General features: G+C 57.1%; 1 protein-coding gene across 3 annotated transcripts in view; it reads left to right on the forward strand.

Moving 5' to 3' along the window:
• Positions 1–18223, forward strand: part of SYT7 (synaptotagmin 7) — a 65341-nt gene extending 47118 nt beyond the window's left edge. For all 3 annotated transcript variants that reach the window (XM_023189485.1, XM_023189484.1, XM_023189486.1), the window contains 6 exons: positions 896–1031; positions 5814–6084; positions 9450–9619; positions 10041–10155; positions 10706–10905; positions 13191–18223. In XM_023189485.1, coding sequence (XP_023045253.1) covers positions 896–1031; positions 5814–6084; positions 9450–9619; positions 10041–10155; positions 10706–10905; positions 13191–13295 — 997 coding nt within the window. In that variant the 3' untranslated portion in view covers positions 13296–18223. The remainder of the gene's footprint in view (positions 1–895; positions 1032–5813; positions 6085–9449; positions 9620–10040; positions 10156–10705; positions 10906–13190) is intronic.
• Positions 18224–19069: the final 846 nt, after the last annotated feature.

Consider the following 19069-nt stretch of genomic DNA (forward strand, 5'->3'; position numbering starts at 1 on the left):
GCCACTGGGTCAAAGAGCCCAGCATCCTGGGAACGGCATGGAGTCGGGTGCAGACAGGGCTTCTTGGTGGCACCTGTCTTTCTGTGACCCTGGGTGAGAGCCTTACCAAATGCACAGTCTTCAGCAAGTGGGAGAAGGATGGGAACTGGGGAACAAAGGGGTGTAGGCTCACCCTATCCAATATGGGGCCATTAAACCTAAATGAGCTTACATTCAACAAAATTAAAATTTCAGCTCTCAGCCACACTGGCCACATTGCAAATGCTCAAATGCACACATGCGGCATGTGGCTGTTCCACTGGACAGCACAAATACAGAATACTCTGTCACTGTGGAGAGTTGTCCCGACCTCACCTGGTCAGTCTCGTGTCTAGAGGGCGGGAAGAGGATTCTTGATGAGCCCAAGCAAACACAGGTGGGGCATCTGGGAGACAGACCTTCTGGGTGTGTTTGCAGAGGGTAGTGACGCAGAGAGGCACCTGGACACACCACACCTCGACGGAGCCTCCCCCTTCCAGGCTGGGGGCGGATGGGATAGAACAAGTCTCTGGGGAGTGGGGGCGGTGGCCAGCTCACAGACCAACTATGCAAGCCAGTGACTGGAGGGTGGGGGGTTTCGGGGGAACAGGAAGAATGGGGACACTTCCCCCAAATATCCCCTATAGGAGTAGTTAAGCCACAGTCGCCTGGGGTAGAGGCTGCAAGGAGAATGGGCCCCAGGCATGGGTCTTCAGGGAAAACCAGGTGTCCACGTGGACAGGAGTACCGCTCCTGCTGGCCTACCAGGGATGGCAGCTGCTGGGGTCTTCAGAGAAGGTCCTGCCGCCCCCCAGGCCAGGGTGCCCAACCCAGCTCACTTCCCAGCCCAATCTCATTTGGACTCCCCTGCCCCCAGGTTGCCTGCAGGAGGGAAGGCGGTGAACACAGCCCCGGTGCCAGGCCAGACACCCCACGATGAGTCCGACCGCCGGACCGAGCCACGCTCCTCCGTCTCAGACCTCGTCAACTCCCTCACCAGCGAGATGCTCATGGTGAGAATGAGGGAGCCTGTGCTGCTCCGAGGAACTGGGCTGGGAGGCCAGGGGCGGGAAGAAGAGGGACATGTGTGGGAACCAGCAACGGCATGGGATTGGCCAGGCAGGGGAACCGGGTCGGAAGCAGCCTGGAGAGCCAGGCCCAGCATGGTGGCCACTCAGCGCTTGGTGACTGAGTGTGCAAGACCGGGGTTTGCTTCCCAACTCTTTCATCAAAATATCTTCTCCATATCTCAGTTTCTTCCTTTGACAAGTGAAAATAAGAATTCCCATCCTGCTTTGATCCCTTTGTGGATTGAGAAGGGACCAAAGAAAACTCACTCATGCAAGATACTTGCAGGATCCTAGAGGGAAAGGCTGGCTGGTGGGCAGAGGACTCAGGGAGAAGGTGTCCCCTCCCGAGGGTGATGTCCCCTTAAGTGGAGGTCTGGGGTAGAAGGCCTAGCCCAGCGACCTCCCCCATTCCCATGGCTGGAGGCCCCTGAGAACAGGAGAGCAGGAATCCACTGGCCCCGGCTCCTCTGAGGGGACAGCTGTGATGGGGTGCCACACCCGTGCCCCACCGGAGGCCTCCAACCCTGTGGGATCTTAGTTCTAGGTTGCTTGGCCCAGAGGTTGTGGTTCCCACAGTACCCCCACGGGGGCAGCAGTGAGTCACAGCCACTTGCCCCACCTGTACTTTTCCAAAGAGGTCCTGGAGGGAGAAAACTGGGGAGACTGGCAGGCAGAGATCAGTTAAAGGTCGGAAGTCCCAGGAAGACTTGAAGAGGGGACGAAGTTGGGAACCCAGCACCTGCTCTGTTCCTACTGGACTTGACCTGGGACACTTCATCTCCTTGGATTGAACCCCTCGCTTCTTTAGAGAGAAGGAAGTAGGCTTGGGAGCTCCCAGCCCCTCCCCCACTGCCCTGGCACCAGAGCCCCCACCCTTCTGCCATGTAGAGTTCCAGCCAGCTCTAACCATCCATCCCCACTGCCCCTTCTAGCCTGGTGTTTCTCAAATTGCTACATGTGCAGGAATCACCCAGGAACCTTGTTAAAATGCAGATTCCTGGTCAGTGGGCCTTTGGTGGGGCCTAAGAGCCTGCTTTTTTTCTTATTTTTTATTTTTTTGAGACAGAATCTCATCTATCCCCTAGGCTGGAGTTCAGTGGCACAGTCTCGACTCACTGCAACCTCTGCCTCCCGAGCTCAACTGATTCTCCTCCCTCAGCCTCCCGAGTAGCTGGGATTACAGTAGTGTACCACCACGCCCGGCTAATTTTTCTATTTTTAGTAGAGATGGGGTTTCACCATGTTGGCCAGGCCGATCTCGAACTCTTAGCCTCAAATGATCCACCTGCCTTGGCCTCCTAAAGTGCTGTGATTACAGGCATGAGCCACCGCGCCCGGCCTATCCTGTGGTTTTCTTGAATCCACATTAGAGCATCAGATTTTCCACATCCTGGATCTGGTCGCCTCAGGCCTCCCCACCTCTCCCCTTCTCCCCGCCCGCCAGGCCCCTGTGTGTCTGGCCCTCCACTGCCCTCCTTCCATCTTCCCCCACCCAGGCAGACTGACCCTGGCTGTCCTCTCCTCTGGATGGGCCATTACCACAGCCCACCCTGCCTCCCTGCACAGCCCCTTAATTGGTTACAGCTTCCCGGTAGCCAGGTTCCCAGAAGGGACGGCCCCTTCACAGCCAGCTTGCCTGCCCCTTGCTGCCCCCAGGGAGGGGCCGACAGCTGCAGCCTGCAGAAGGAAGCACAGGCCCCATCTCCCTCTTCTGTGCTGGGAAGATGCTCAGAGGTGGGAGGGCAGAGTCTAATGGCACAGCTCTGTGCCAATGCTAGGCCGTTGACGTTAACAGCCATGAGAAGATAAGCAGGGCAGAATCAGCCCACTGTGACCTCAGCCTGTCCCAGTCTCCGGACTCTGGGCTGTGGAATCTGGGGGTCGAGAGACAAGAGTTAAGCACCCAGAGCTGGCCAGAGAAGGGGCTGAGGGGCAGAGGTGTCTGAGAAGAGGCGAGGCCACACCTGCTTCTGGGCACCTCCTGCCTGGTACAGGGGTGGCTTGCTGCTTTTCGAGGCTGACTTCTGCAAGGGCTCGGGAGGCACCTTCCCTGACTGTGATGGGGTGGCCAACCTGGTTGCCATAGAGATGGCTCTGCCCCAGCTGAGTAATTAGGGCTCAGGGCTGTGGCTTAAGAAGGCTGGGAGTGGGCACAGAGCTGCCACCCCGTTCCCAGGTGAAACCCACCTGGCCAGCCCAGGCCTTCCCAAGACCACACCGTTTGGGAGCCTAGAGCCAAGGGACCAGAGGGACCTCAGGTGGGGCAGGGGGCCACCTGGACTCCGGTCATCTCACAACTCCACCCCAACTTTAGAAGCAAGGGGGCGGGCGAGTGGTCTTTGCTGGCACTGTCTACACATGCTATGCCCCAGGTGCTCGGTCCCTCTGCCAGTGGGTCGGGTCGCAGGGCAGAACTCTAGAAGGGACCCCTTCTAGCTCTCCCAGGATGCCTCAAAGTAGTTCTCATGGTCCCTACTCTGCAGATGTAAAAACAGGGTCAAAGGGTGCGTGTGGGGCTGGCATAAGCAGAGAAAAGAGCGTCGGGGGAAAAGCAGACTGCGGGCAGTGAAACCTCGTTCTCCGTGGGCCTGCAGTGGGGCTTGAGGGTTTATCTGGATCGGCCGAGGGGTGGGGGCTGGAGGGAACATCTTCTGCTGTAAGGCAGTGCAGTACCCCCAGCTAGGCAGGACCGGAGTAAAGCCCCAGACTCTAGATCTGAGTGCAAGAGCAAGGCGCAGGTGGAAGGGCACTCAGGATCCCTGGCCACTCAACTGGGTTCCATTCCCACTGGCCATTCAATCGCAGGCGACTTGAGGCAAGTGACCCAACCTCTCTGTGCTCGCAGCCACAGTTGGAACACCGGGAAAGTGTTCCAGCGGGAGTGCCTGCCGCGTTGGGATGTTGTAAGAGGTCAGTGAGGACAAGGCACAGGGTACAGGCGGCCAGCCAGTTCGTGGTAGTTACTGTCGTGAGTGTGAGGCTGGGTGCATGGCTCATGCCTGTAATCCCAGCACTTTGGGAAGCCAAGGCGGGCAGATCACTCGTGGCCAGGAGTTAGAGGCTAGCTTGACCAACATGGTGAAACCCTGCCTCTACTAAAAGGACAAAAATTAGCCAGGCGTAGTGGTGTGCGCCTGTGGTCCCAGCTACTCGGGAGGCTGAGGCACGAAAATCGCTTGACCTTGGGAGGTGGAGGTGGCAGTGAGCCGGGATTGCACCACTGCACTCCAGCCTTGGCAACAGAGCGAGACCTTGTCTCAAAAAAACAAAAACAAAAAACTCTCTGATTCCGATGCTTTTCACCTGGCACGGTGAGTCTGCCGGTCTTTGCCAGCTTGAGGAGAAACCTCAGTGTTGTGCTGGGGTGTGGGCCTGCTTCAGTGGAAAGAGCAGGATTTTCAGTCAGAGAGGATTCATACTGCTGTGCAGTCTTGGCCACGTGACTTAACCTCTCTGAACCAGTCTCCTCAGCGAAGGTGGTGCCACCTGCCTCACCTGGCTATTGTCAGGATTCAGTAAGGAGATGGCGATGGGAGAGTCGCTGGTCATGGCAAGAGCGCACTGGATACATTATTATTATCTGTATTATTTAGTCTTTCAGAGCCTAGGACTGCCTCTCCAGGAGGAAGGAGAGGGCACAGAGCAGGTTTCTACAGGGGAAGCAGGGGAGAGAAAGGATGCCTGCAGTTTTTCTTAACTGTGGTACCCAGGGTCCTACTCCTGTCTCTCATCCAGTCATCGTGGGAGAGTTTTGAGCCAGGAGTACCTGAGCCATGCAGCCCCCTAACTGGGTCTGCTGTGATCAGTGGTCTGGGGCTGCACTCAGGTGGCTGGATGGTGGGCCGGGTTCCAAAACCTCCTAGGTACAACCAGTGTGCTCACAGGTTCAGACACGTGGCTGGGAGACCCTTGTCCCGGCTGCTTCCTGTGGTTGGATGTCAGGCTGGGATGAGATGCCCACCTGCCTCTGTGTGACTGTCCGTTCCTGGGTCAGCCCAAGCGCCCCCCCTCCCAGCACTCCTCAGCCCCCATGGACAGTACAGTCATCTGAGGCGCCTTTTACCGGGCACTGATGTCCAGGCCCACACCAGCCCCATCTAGTCAAAGTGCTTCGGGACAGGGCCTGGGGGGTCGGCAATTTTCTTGTCCCTAGTGATTTTGCCTTACACAGACAGACATTGCTCCTGAAAACTTGCCTCTCTCATTTTGTAAATCACATCATTCTCCGCACCCTAGAGAGTCACTTTCCAAAGAATTGTTGCGGTACACTCTTTTTGATGTGAGCAGCCTCCCTCATCTGCTGTGTAGCCCAGGCTTGTGTCAGTGCATCCCACAGTTGGCCCTACCGTGCCACGAGAGGGCAGGGAGGTCTGGGGGGCTCGGGAACCCCAGCACGCACCAGGGCAGCTACAACCAGGAAGGCGAGGCAGCGGAACCGGAGCTTGGGGCAGGCGGCAGACCCAGGGCTGCGAGGAGAGCTTGGGAGGTGGGTGTCGTGCATACGGCTTTGAGGTTCAGGAGACAGGGCTGTCTCGGCTCTGCCACCCCCCCTTCCCCTCCCCTCCTGGGAGACCCCGGTCAAGGCACCTGCCCTCTGAGCCTGAGCAGTGTCCGTGGGATGTGGCTGGGCCACCACCTTTGGCCTCTTACCCGTGCTGGCCAGCGGTGGGGACATGGGGGAAGCAGAATCCTCCCCAACCCTGCCGGCCTCTCCCCCACCCCCAGCTCTCCCCAGGCTCCGAGGAAGATGAGGCCCACGAGGGCTGCAGCCGAGAGAACCTGGGCCGGATCCAGTTCAGCGTCGGCTACAACTTCCAGGAGTCCACGCTCACCGTGAAGATCATGAAGGCCCAAGAGCTGCCGGCCAAGGACTTCAGCGGCACCAGTGACCCCTTCGTCAAGATCTACCTGCTGCCTGACAAGAAGCACAAGCTGGAGACCAAGGTGAAGCGGAAGAACCTGAACCCCCACTGGAACGAGACCTTCCTCTTTGAAGGTGAGGCTAGTGCCACCCTTCCCCCGCCATGGTCACCTCTTGCCGTCCACCATCCCCCTACCCAACCACACATGTGGTCACAGGGACAGATGCATATGGGCACACACCTGCAGGCCCACAAATGCACAAACACATGCAATCAGATACACTTATGTGCACACCTGCATGCGTGCACAGGCACAGATCCACACACATGCGCTCACAAACGCCCACACAGGCAATGTCTTGGCCCGGTTAACCTGATGCATTTTGTGTCTAGTTGGGATCAGGTCACAGGAGCCAAGTGGAGCCAGCATCACAGCCAGAGGCCGAGGAGGGAAGCTGGGCCACCGCCTGGTGTTTCAGTCCAGACAGAGCTGATCCTGAGGAGGGCAGGGAGGGAGGGAGGCACCCACAGGACTCAGAGCTGGAGCACCCTGGAGCCACCAGACCATAGTGGTTCAGTGCCCAGGCTGTGGCCTAGGCTGCCTGGGTTTGAATCCCAGCTCTTGCACTTAACTCGCTGCGTGACCTTGGGCAAGTTCCTGAGCCTCCCTATGATTTGGTTTCCTCATCTACAAAATAGAGATTATAATAGTGAGGGTTCAACAAATAAGTGAATTGTAAAAGCACTTAGAACAGTGCCTGACACCCAGCAAATGCTTAATACCAGGTTGTTAAACACACTCCATCTGTTGCCGTTCTCTGACCCCCTCCCTCGCATGGGACAGGAACAACAGCTCTGAACCATGCCTGGAGGCCGCTGAGACAAATGTCCTTTCTCTCTCCTGCAAGCCCTCTCTGAAGGCCGGTCTTTATCTCTTATCTCTGAGGATTCAAGGTAACCAGGAAGCTGGGCGTGTGATTAAGGAGTGATTTCTATCCCAGGGCCTTTGGGTGCTAGGACCCCGCTTAGAGAAGCTGTAACCCTTTGCCAGTGGCTCCCCATTCAACCAGGGAGAGTAGATCCCTACTCCAGCTGCCCCAAGCCCTAGCCTTCCAGAATCTTCACCGTGTACCCCAGGGACCTTTCCCCACCTGCCGTCCCACCCACTTAGCACCCCACCTCTTCTGCAAGATGACAGCCAGGTCACCCACTAAATGGCACTGAGGGTGAGCAGTGAGTGTCCGTGTGTTTCTGGATGCCCTCCTGTGCGGGCACCACGAGGGCCAGTTTAGAGATGGCTCAACCGGCGAGAGCTTCAGCTGTCTGGAGGTATATGTAGCCAGCTGGCAGGGCGAAGGTTTTGAGCAGAACTCCAATCCTCCAGTCTCTTCCACGAGCATGTGCCCAGCAACAACCACAAGCTGGGCACTCTTCTAGGTTCTGGGGGTGTAGAAAAGAATGAGGCACCGTTATGGCCCCCAAGGCATTTCTGGCCTAATGGAGACACAGATGTGTAGATCACCCAGCCACACGCAGCAGGACAGGAGCTGCAGGAAGCCAGTATGAGCTCCCTTTGATGGTGCTGAAGAAAATTTCCCAGAAGAGGGACCATTCAAAATGGGTTCTGATGGAATGAGTAGGAATTTGCCAGCTAGGAGCCTGCCTCCTCTGGTGTTGATGAGAGCTGACTGGGGTGCAGCGACTTCTTGGAGCTTCCAATATTCCCAGAACACTTGTCCTTATGCATTTTACCTGAATTGATGCCGGGGTCCCCTGGGCAAGGTCCATGGGGGACTCTGAAATAAGCAGGACACAGCTTCCCACAATATGAGGAAAAGGACCCTGAACAAATTCAGAGAGTCTCCTCTCCCCACTCACCTGCTCCTGTCGGAGCTCCTCGGTGCTTCCAGAGTCTCTGGGGGAAGGTGCTGGAATCCTCTGGAGCTCCTCCTTCCCTTCATCTTCTGCACTACCCAGGCTTAGGTTCCAGGCGTCCTCTGTCCTGCTCACACCCGGGTTCAGAATCTCCTCACCTCAGGCCTCCGGGCTGGCCTGTGCCCCCTGCACCTCCTGGGCCAGCCCCACCTCTGACTAAGCCTCCCAAGAGCTCATGACTCCTGGCTTCAGACCTTCACCTGGCCCCCTCTTCCCTTCTCCATCCCATTCAAGCTCCTTCTGCTCCTCTCCCTGTGACCTTCGCTGCCACCTCACCTCAGCACAGTCCTGCTGCTCCATCAGGCCATTTCATTGGCATGGATTCATCTGTTCAATTATGCATTCACTTAACAAATATGTATCGAGTGCCTACTATGTGCCAGAAACTGTGTTAGACACCGAGATCCAGTGGTTGGTGACAGAGAGGCCTTTCTGGGAACCCTTGCCTTCCGGGAAAGCCAGACAAAAATCAGAGAAAGAGACAGAGAAATCTGTTACCGTGTGTGATACGTTTTGCGGAAGAAAAGGTGCTAGAGCATATAACAGGATCCGACACTGTCTGGGGTGCCAGGAAAGAATGCTGAGACCTGAAGGATGAGAGTAGCCAGAAGGGGGGCACGTGGTGGGGCCAGTGTGCGCCCGGCCCCGAGGCGGGAGGAGTAGGGGTGTTGAAGGGCCAGGAAGGAGGCCGATGTGGCTGGAGCCCAGTCATTGAGTGAAGAGCGGTCACAAGCCAAGCAGGGAGAGGACAGCCGGGCCAAATTGTGGAAGGACTTGAAGCCAAGGTAGGGTGCCCGGCTTTTATTCTAAGTGCACTGGGAACCATTGAAAGGCTTTAAGCAGGAGCACATCATGATGGAATTTCTATTTTTAAAAGATCTCTCTGGCTGCCGCGTTGAGAATGGACAGTAGGAGAAAGCGTGATGCGGGGAGGGCGGTTTGGAGATGGTTGCAGCTGCCTAGGCAAGAGGTGCCAGCGGCTTGGACGAGGGAGGTGGCAGTGGAGAAGGGGACGCTGCAGGAGGAAGGACAGAAGCACAGGCGGGAGGAGGGGTGCCGAGTCACAGGACACTTGTCACCTCCTGCTTCTGTGCCTTTGCCTTTTCCCTCCCACCGATGCTTCCCCATGTCCGTCTGCCCTGAGTCCTCCTGGGGCCTGCGTACTGGCAGCTGTGGCCACCTAGGCAGAGCCACTTGCCCAGACCTGCCTCGGGACGATTGGCAGCGGCTGCTCAGCCACTGAGATGGACACAAGGTGCATGGGTGAACGGATGATCGCAGTTCTACTCTTAACTAGCTGGGACTCTGGGCAAGTACTTTAAGCTGTCTGAGCCTCATCTGTAAGACGGACGAGATGCCATTCACCTTGGAGAATTGTTGAGGGGTGACAGTTCTTGCTAGCACTTCAGTAAGGTCTAATTGCAATCCAGTGTGCCTGCTGGCCCGGTGGGGTGGCAGCGGGAGGGCACAGGGCCTGCCTTCTCTTCCCAGGGCCTTCCTTGCCTCCCGGGCCCCATGTGGCCCCTCTGTGCCCCTCTTCACTCGCACCCATCTATACCCGCAGGTTTTCCCTATGAGAAGGTGGTGCAGAGGATCCTCTACCTCCAAGTGCTGGACTATGACCGCTTCAGCCGCAACGACCCCATCGGGGAGGTGTCCATCCCCCTTAACAAGGTGGACCTGACCCAGATGCAGACCTTCTGGAAGGATCTGAAGCCATGCAGCGATGGGAGTGTAAGGCCCCATGGGTGGGCCTTAACTGGACAGGCAGCAGGGCAGGGCTGGGAGATCTGGTCCCAGACCCTCGTCAACCTTAGAAAGGCCAGGAGGGCTGTGGGAGAGGGTGCAGATGGGCAGGCCCGATGGAGCTCAGTCCTCACTAGTAGTCAGAGCACTGGTGCTTGGCACTTGGGGGGGACTCACGCGATCTGTAAGAGGGAACCTAAGGCTGTGTTCAGGGACCAGAGAGGAGATGGTGGACCTGGGAGGGGCAGTACACACACCTGCCAGAGGAGGGGAGACAGAGTGAGACAGAGGTGACAGACGGGGCATGGGTAAGCGCCAAAGTCAGGGTCGAGGGGGCCTGGGGGCAGCTGGACCAATCAGAGAGCTCTGCTAGCCTAGTTCCCCACACCCCTCCTGTTGTGCCTCCCAGGGGAGCCGAGGGGAGCTGCTCTTGTCTCTCTGCTACAACCCCTCTGCCAACTCCATCATCGTGAACATCATCAAAGCCCGGAACCTCAAAGCCATGGACATCGGGGGCACGTCAGGTGCGGGGCTCCTTCAGCAGAGGACGGGCGGGCCGGGGATGTGCTGGTGACACAAGGGTTACACTGGATGTGGAGAGCAGGGTCTGCAGTGGTCCTCACCCCAACCCGCCACACCCCCACCTCCAATCCTCACTCCTTACCCTAGGGACCTTGGGGGCCCCCTTTGGAGCACCCTCATCTTGGACTCTTCAAGAGTCAAGATGTCAGCATCATCCTGGACTCTGTTCTTCCCAGAATCGGGAAGAAAGGGAGCATTGTGGGAAGACCCGGGTTCTATCCCCAGCTCTGATGCTACTTCTCTGAGATTTTGGGCAAGACCTTGCCTCTCTGGGGCTCAGTTTCCTCGTTGGTAGTAACAGGAGGGCCCAGGTGATCGCTAAGGTCCATCTGCCGATTCTCCAGGTCCCTCCTGTTCTTGCCTGGGTCTCTCCATGCCTCTGGGGAAAGCACACGGCCCTCCTGCCTCAGCTTCCATTCCTGGAAGGGGAAAGGGATCCTAGGAAGTCCCTCCCCCATGGTCCCTCTAACCCTTCCCCACTCCCTCCCCCAGACCCCTACGTGAAGGTGTGGCTGATGTACAAGGACAAGCGGGTGGAGAAGAAGAAGACGGTAACAATGAAGAGGAACCTGAACCCCATCTTCAATGAGTCCTTCGCCTTCGATATCCCCACGGAGAAGCTGAGGGAGACGACCATCATTATCACCGTCATGGACAAGGACAGACTCAGCCGCAATGACGTCATCGGCAAGGTAGGGGCGAGGCAGGTGGTGTGGTGCACGCAGCTGGTACCAGCGAGGCTCCGTTCCTTAAAAGAAGCAGCGGGGGTAGTGGGCACAGGCTGGACACCAGGAGAGATTGGGATCAGTCTCCTCCCCTCTCAGGCCTCTGTTTCTTCATCTGAAAATAAGGGGATGAGATGACCCCCTGGCAAGGGTTCCTCTCTAAGCGTCCTCCTATGGGTAGGTCAGCTTAGGACAGACCACCAGCGGGCAGGGAAAGAAGTAGTGCAAGAGAGGAATGGCCTGGATCTCAAAAGAAAGGTTTTCTGGACAGGATGATGACATTGGGGCAGTATTGCCCGGGGTCCTGTCTACACAGGGTGAGCTGCGTGGGGCAGCGTTGGGAGCTGCAATCAGACTCCAAAGACCTCGTTTCAGTTCCCATCCCATCTTCAGATAAACCATATAACCTTGGGCAAGTGGCTTGGCCTCTCCAAGCTTTAGTGTTCTCATCTGTAAAATGGAGCAACTAGTACTGTCCCCATAGAACTTTACAGGGTGGTGTAAGAATTGCTTGAGGTATGTGGATGTTCTTTGGGAGGCCGAGGCGGGTGGATCACCTGAGGTCAGGAGTTCGAGACCAGCCTGACCAACATGGTGGTAGAAATAGAAAAATTAGCCGGGCATGGTGGCGGGTGCCTATAATCCCAGCTACTCAGGAGGCTGTGACAGGAGAATCGCTTGAACTGCAGAGGTTACAGTGAGCCAAGATTGCAAGACTGTACTCTAGCCTGGGCAACAGAGCGAAACTCTGCCTGGAAGAAAAACAAAAGTGATCTCTTCATATCACGTAACCAAAAAATTCTTACCTGACCTTGAGTTTTCCCAGGATGGGATTCTGTGACATAAGCCCTTCCATGTTTCTACCTTAAAATGTCTCTTTCTGTGTTTATTTATGGTTTAGTGTTGAGAGAATGGGCTTGAGAGTCAGATTGCCTGGGTCCAGATCCTAGCCTTACTTTTTAAGGCTGTAACCTCTCTGAGCCTCATTTTCTCCTCTCAAAACGAGAGTAGGACGGTCCTACCCTCACAATGCGCCGGGAGGATTAAGTAAGATCGCACAAGTGAGCTAAACAGCTCACTAAACAGCATAGGACGCCCTGCCTGCCATCAGGTATGGCACGGGGAGTATGACCGGCCAATCTGTGGTCACAGGTGGGACAACTCCCCAGGACGTTGCCACTCATACTCCAGAGAGAGTATGCGCCCCTGCCTGGCCAGGGTTCAGGTCCCGCCGATTCCCCCTTGACCAGCTCAGCCCAAAGGCCAAGTGACCGTATCTACTTTGATGTTCTTTTGAAGCTTAGCCTTTTGGAGTTGGGTGTCCCTTAGATACCGATTAGAGCTCCTTTTGAAACAGTCCTACCTTCTGTTGGCTGAACCAAAGCAAACATGGATTTGTTCTCGCTTTGGCCTGGGTAACTTATGGAGCCCAAGGATCTCTGAATCCTTCTGATTCCTGGCTCCTGCTCAGCCCCTGGAAGCCAAGAGTCTGCCCCTTGTCTGCCTGGCATCATCCAAGGCTGTAGGTATCATGCTGGGCTGAGGTTGCAATGGGGGCAATGCTCATACTCTTAATCGCCCCCAAGTCCCAAAGCTGAGGTCAGCGGGGCCCATCCTGGGGGTTCCAGGGGGATTCATGCATGCAGCCCCGTGAGGCTGCGAAGCAGGATTAGGCCAGTAGCGTAGAGCTCCAAAGACCTGGATTTCAATCCCTCTGCGGCCACTTATAAACGCTGTGACTGTGGGTAAGTCTCTTAACTCTTTGTACCTTAGTTTCCCCATCTGAAAAATGGAGATAATCATATAACCCTACCTCGCAGTTGTAGGATTGGGTGATCCATGCATATGAAGTCCCTAGCTCAGTGCTCACATGCAGCAAGTGCCCAGGAGCTGGGAACAATTATAATTAAGGGAGGCTGGACAGCGCCCAACAGATAGGGCAGGGAAGGCCATGGAGACGAGCTGCCTCCAACCCCACCTTCCAGACCCCACTGCAAAGTAGGTTGGCAGTCTAATTCCAAGAGGCCAGGTGTGCCCAGACTTGGAGGTGTTGGGGTAGACAACCAGGAAAATAGATCAGGCTGGCCGGGGGAGGGAGGAGGGCGCCTCTGTGGGGTAGGTTGTCACAGCATGTGGAGGTTGGGGGGCCACGGGCTAGGGTATCATGGTGGAGTTGGGATGTCACCCCTGTGGGGGAAAGGGCCAGTGCCCTGGAGCCTGTGCCAATGCCATCCTCTCCCCTTTCTCCCCAGATCTACCTGTCCTGGAAGAGCGGGCCGGGGGAGGTGAAGCACTGGAAGGACATGATTGCCCGTCCCCGGCAGCCCGTGGCCCAGTGGCACCAGCTGAAGGCCTGAGTAGGGCCAAGGGAGGCCCAGGGGGCCGAGGGCCCGGGTCCCCATCATGCCCTCACCACTTTATGCACAACGCCCGGCCTGAGCCCCCTGCCATAGGGAGGGGAGGACCCTGAGGGCTCAGCCAGGGAGGGGTCCCAGGACTGAACTGGCCCCGTGTCTAGGAAGTACCAGCCCCGTCCCCCACGGTCCAGCTTGGGGGAAGGGGCTCTGGGAGGCATTTTCCTGCTTTGCCCCTTTTCTTCCTGACTTACTAATACTGAAGAAGTTGGGGGACCTCGAGAGCCAGACGGCCAGACAGGCAGACCCCTCCAGAGGCCCGCCAGGTGGGCATGGTCCCCCATTTTCTTTAAGGCAGCACCTGGAGTGGAGAGAGGCCACTGCCTCTCCAGCCCCCGATGTGGACCCAGGGGAGGGAAGGCTGAGGCGTTTGGCCCCAGTCTGGCCAGGACAGGCCCATCCCCAGGGCAGTTTCAGGTGCCGGCTGGGCCCTGAATGCCGAAGACAGTATATAGCCTGCTCCTGGGTCCTGGAGCCGTGGCCCTTTGTACTTGTGTTGTGTCCATTGTGTGTGTGCGTGGGGACAGAGGCCTGGAAGTGCGGAGGACTATGCAGAGAAGGCAGGTTTCGTGGAGGCCAGGCAGGGTTGGAGACCGGGAGTGTGAGAGGAGAGGCCCGTAGGGCTGAGTGGGGTAGGGTGAGGCAGAGGTCAGGAACAGAAGAGCGGCAGATGCTGGAGCTGGGCTGAGAACCGGGCTGCCTCCTGCCATCCCCCCATCTCCTCCCCTTCTCCCCCCTTGGTGCCCCCTTCTGCTCGGAATCTGAAATAGTTCCTTCTTCAGCAATTTCATCTCTTGGACCCTGACTCACACCTTTTAGGCACCTACTGTGTGCATAGCATTCCACCAGGACTCATCTCCTTTCCTTCTCAAGGGGTCCTGAGCCCCGACTAGCTTTGCCCTAACTCCTTCATCAAAAGACCCCCCGCCAGCTTCCCACACCTCATACGCAGCCACATCTGCCCCATTCTCCATGCTTTCCAGCTTCCCTGCCCTTCCTCGTCTCTCCCTGCCTGTGCAGACCCCCACCCTTCTTTCCTCACCCCTCCATCCCCCAATGCTTGTAGGCCTTCCATTCATTCCCTCTCATCGTGCGTGGTCTCTGATCTTCCATCACCTGACCTTCTCCAGGACTGTCTTCTCACCCTCCCCACTTCCTGGTCCCCAGGAGCAGCTCCTTCTGCCTGGCTCACTCACAGTGCAGGGAAAGGAGGCAGGGAGAAGACCAAGGTTCTGAGAGTTCTGAGGTTGCCACACACAAAGAAGCCGTGGTTTCTCTGCCTCAGCCAACTGATGAGACTAGAACTGGCTTCCCCCTGGAGATGGCAGATTTCAGGCTGATCCCTGCTTAAGCCCTCTCATCCCCACGCTGGTCCTGGTATTGATACAGGACCCAGCTGGTGACAAAGCCTCCAAACCTGGGGGTCCGTGAGCCTGGGCCTGACATTCCAAGAACCACCACCAGGTGGCGCCAGGCCCCCACAGTCTGTGGCGTGGTCAGCCCACAGTTTCACCCTGGATGGGCCTGTGACACCCCAAAGAGAAGAAGGGGACTCTGGATAGGGTCCCCACATCCAGGGCGTGGGGAGAGCATAGGCATTTGGGAACCATTTTCCTTCGGTCGGCTTCCCCTTGAGCTGAGCATTCTGCTTGCTGCAGCAGACGGGTCGCCTTTTGGCCATACCGAAATTTTCTTAAACTGAATCTCACACCCCCACCATTTCCTCTCCCTGGGACCTGGAAGAACGTCACACATAGTAGGTGAATCGTTTTGTAGAGTGAAGAATGCTAATGTAAAGCAAATAGTCACCCACGTTCCTTGTAAATCCAAATGTTTCTATATTGTAGCTTTGCTTAAAATGGGGTCGGCCCCAACGGCACCCTCCTCTTTGGCGGGCAGGGGAGCGGCCCCCAGCAGGAACGGGAGGGCAGCGACCCCGAGGCCACGTGGACGTGGGAGAGGGTGTGGTGGGAAGTTTTGAGTGGAGGAGGGGATCTGCCCTTCTCCACCCCTCCCTTGGATCCGCCTCGGTTTCCTGTCCCACCCCCCCCAACACCCGCCTGCCCCGCGGAAGACTGCCCAGTGAGCGAGTCCCCGCCTCCCAGGCCCGGTCGCCTGCTAGGGAGCCCCCGGGAATCCAACCAACTTGTATCGAGTGGGCGGGGCAATGGCTCGACTTTTTCCCGAGCCCCGCCCATGGAGCTCTTAGCCAATCCTATGCAGGGAGCGTCTCCTGGCAGGGGTCTCTTCCCAACCAGACCCCATCCAGGCACATTGGCGACCAGGCTTGGGCTTTCCCAGCCCCGCCACGTGCAGGTGGAGCTCTGGGATGCTATGTCGGGGCGGCAAGCGGTGGGCCGAGGGCTGGGTAGGCTAGCAGGGGAGGCAAGGGTGGTGTGGGATGGGGCAGGGGTGGTCTAGGGCGATAGGAGAGCAGGGAATGGGGGAACTTGAGGGTGGGGGGAGGGCACTTGGAGCCCTGTCACCATCCCAGGACTTTGGGCAAGTCACCCGTACTCCCTGGGCCTCAGTTTCCCCATCTGTAATATGATGGTAATAATACTTCACCTACCTCATAGGGGAGGTTGTGAGGCCACCATCACCTGACCTGAGGGTCAAGGCAGGAGGACTCAAGAGAGAAGGTGCTACCCGTGAGCAAAGTGTAATTACCGAATCCTGACAGCAAGGCCCACCTGCCCCTCCCCCACAGAGCCTCCAGAGCTAGCCGAGGCCAACCCAGGCCCATCTGTCTCTTCACTGTGTCACAGGCCCCTTCATGGGCCTCATCTGCCATCTTTGTGGGTGCCCTAGACTTAGTCCTTATCTTGTCCTGGTTTCCTTTCTCGTGGCCATCTCCCCACTAAACTGCTGTATAAATTCCATCTGCCCCAGGACCTCCACACCTGCCCTCCGGCACCAGATGCCAGGGAAGGGACAGAGGAAAACAGCCACAAACAAGCCAGGGGGGCTCCCCTGAGTCCCCCAGGGGTGGGGATCGGTGGCCACTGTTTGTATGTCCTTGAGCGCAAATGTTTTATAAAAAATAAAACAAAAACCCACCATCACAAAAAAAAAAAAAAATTGCAGTGAAGAGAAATGAAGAAAAACTGAAGAAAAAAAAAAAAAAACAGGAAAAAAGAACCATACAAAATTTTTCCACCACACATACCCTCTAAGCCAGCAAGATTTCCTCTTTGCAAAATCCTATTTTTGTGGGAATGGGTCCTGCTTTTTGTGGCAAGGCCTGTTCTGATTAATAAAGGATCGTGAAAAAGTAGGGCCTTGGCTGTTTCCTCCTTGGGTCCCAGCCCTCCCTCACCTCCCCAGGGGCAGAGGCAGTGGGGTGAAGGGGATGGGGGCCCCGGGGGCTGAGCCTCCCCTCAGTGTGTCACCTTTGGGATTTGACTTCACTGGTGACCAGGCCCTTCCTAAGCGTCCAGCCCGTCCTCAGATCTCTATAGAATATGATCCCACCGGCTTCCCAGAAAGCAGAGAGGCAGCTACATCTCCCAGATCAGGCTTGACACAAAGCTTTTTGGGAGTAGAGTCCTCTCTGGGCCTCAGAGGTGCCCTCCAGGGTCACCCAGCCTGACGTCCCCTCCCTCAGTTCCCGGAGGACCCTCACCACCCTTCAAGGCAGCTCAGACAAACCAAAGGGGCACACTCCAGTTTTCCCACCACCACCCACGGGGCCACTGTAGTTTCAGGCCAGCGCCTCCTTCCTGGTCCCCGAGGTGGGCAAAGGAAAGATAAGGAGCTCTGTGTCTGTTGGCTGGAACTGTGGCTTCTCTCAGCCCTCTTCTACTTTCGTTCTTTAGGATTAGAAAAGTCTTTTCCACTCAGTAGAACAGGTTCCAGCCTGAGGTGTGGGAAGCTGGGTTGTAATCCCTTCTCCAGCCTCTGTGGCCCTGGGCAAGCTCTTTTCTTCCTTCCACCTGTTTCTTCTGACCACAACAAAGCAATAACCATCCCTCTCCCTTGCCCTTTCTTCCCCACCCAGCCCAGGGGAAGCTGAGCCCCGGCAGCTCTCAGGGTACTTCAGAAGGAAGGTGCTACATCTGTTTCAGACACAGGCACAAAAGGAAGGAGCACATCCCCGTTGTCATGTGTCCACCTGCTGGCCCCTGGCCCTGCCAGGAGTGAAGCGGGCCATCCCATCCGCCCCCTGCTCCCAGCACCTGGGGCCAGCAGCTGCCTCCTGGAACTGCACTAAGTACCCCACCCAAAGCTGTCTGTCTCTCGTTTCCCACAACCTGGTTTAGATATCCCTTCTGATCTCTGTTCCAGAGACCGGAGGAAGCCCTGGGGTCAGGTAAGTAGCTTCAGGGGCGCCCTTGCCCAGAGCTTCTGTTCAGGCTTTCTCTGTGAAAGCAGCCCCGGAAAACTAAGCCTGAAGTCAGAGACAGCCCAGGCCCAGCCCAGGGGGCAGTGTCTTGCTGCTGGCTCGGGCCCTTCCCTGGACTTTTTGCCTTCCTCTGTTTTTACTTCTCTGGGTCTGTCTTCATCCATGCCTGATCTGAGCTGCTCCCCGACCTCTCCCTGTACCTGGGACCATTGCCCTCTGGTGTTTTCTTTCTCCTGTGAGTCCCCCCTGGATATTGCTGCTTTCTGGAAGGCCATCCTGGGTTACGTCCTGCGCTCCTCTCCCTCCCCCGCAAAGACAACCAGAAGGCCAAGGCTTGAGCGCGCCGACGCCCCCGCTCGTGGCTTCCCTGACCATCTGTTTCCCGTCCCGCTCCCCGTGTCTGTGTCCTGTGTGTGTGTGTCGTGTCTTGTTTAGATTGTGAGCCCCCTGGGCAGGGATCCCTGTCTGCATACGTGTTCCCTGTGGCACGCCCGGGTGTGCTAATAAATGTTCATCTTCAGAACAAGAGCGCCAGGTGTCTTGAGGAAGCTTTGGGACAGATGGCTGAGTAAGCCTGTGTGGTGGCACTGGAGGCAGGGAGGGACTTCTGGGTAGGGCCCCCAGCTCCAAGAACCTGTTCTTCCCCTTTCCTGAGTCCCGTGAGGGTGGATGGGAAGGGGGTGAGGAATGGCATTCAGAAGGCTGGAAAAAGCTCCAGCCCTGGGTCTCCGCTGCCACACTGGCCAGCAGGGCTGCTTGCCTGGAAGCTGGTGGGGTTGGGAGCCTCAAGAACAGGTGCAGTTCTCAGCCATTCCACTCACAGACCTGACTGCCAGTCAGGGACTACGCAGCTTTTCTGTGAGCACTGGGTTGGGAGTCCTCACACCACTATGGGTGAGTCACTCGCCCTCCCCACCCTGTTTCTTGCCCTGCCGCCTCCTCTGCCTTTCCCTCCACTTGGTTCCCACAGCAGGAAGGAAGCCTCTTGCTCTGACCGCCAGCTCCCTTGGCCTCTGCCCCTGAATCCCTGGTACAAACATGACACTTGCGGAATTTCCCTGCCCTATTCCCCCATGGCCTGCCCACCTCTGACTGCCCCGGAATGATGTGGGGAACCGCAGAGGCAGCCCATCCATCCCATCCCATTGTTAAAGCGTCCCTTCCAGTCTCCCCTGCCCCCTGCTCCCCGGAGGCCAAGTGGGAATCACAGGAAGTTGTGGGTGGGGGAATGCTAGGACTCCTAATGCCGTGCTCTCTCTGTCACCAAGGGGAGCCGTGACACCCAGCTGTCCCTGGCAGTAGCTCCCTCCCTACTCACATGGAGACAGAAACCCTCAGTCATGCTCTATGGCATCAGTACCCAATTCAACCA

The sequence above is a fragment of the Piliocolobus tephrosceles genome, chromosome 13 (genome assembly GCF_002776525.5).
Source record: "Piliocolobus tephrosceles isolate RC106 chromosome 13, ASM277652v3, whole genome shotgun sequence".
NCBI classification, from domain to species: Eukaryota; Metazoa; Chordata; class Mammalia; order Primates; family Cercopithecidae; genus Piliocolobus; species Piliocolobus tephrosceles.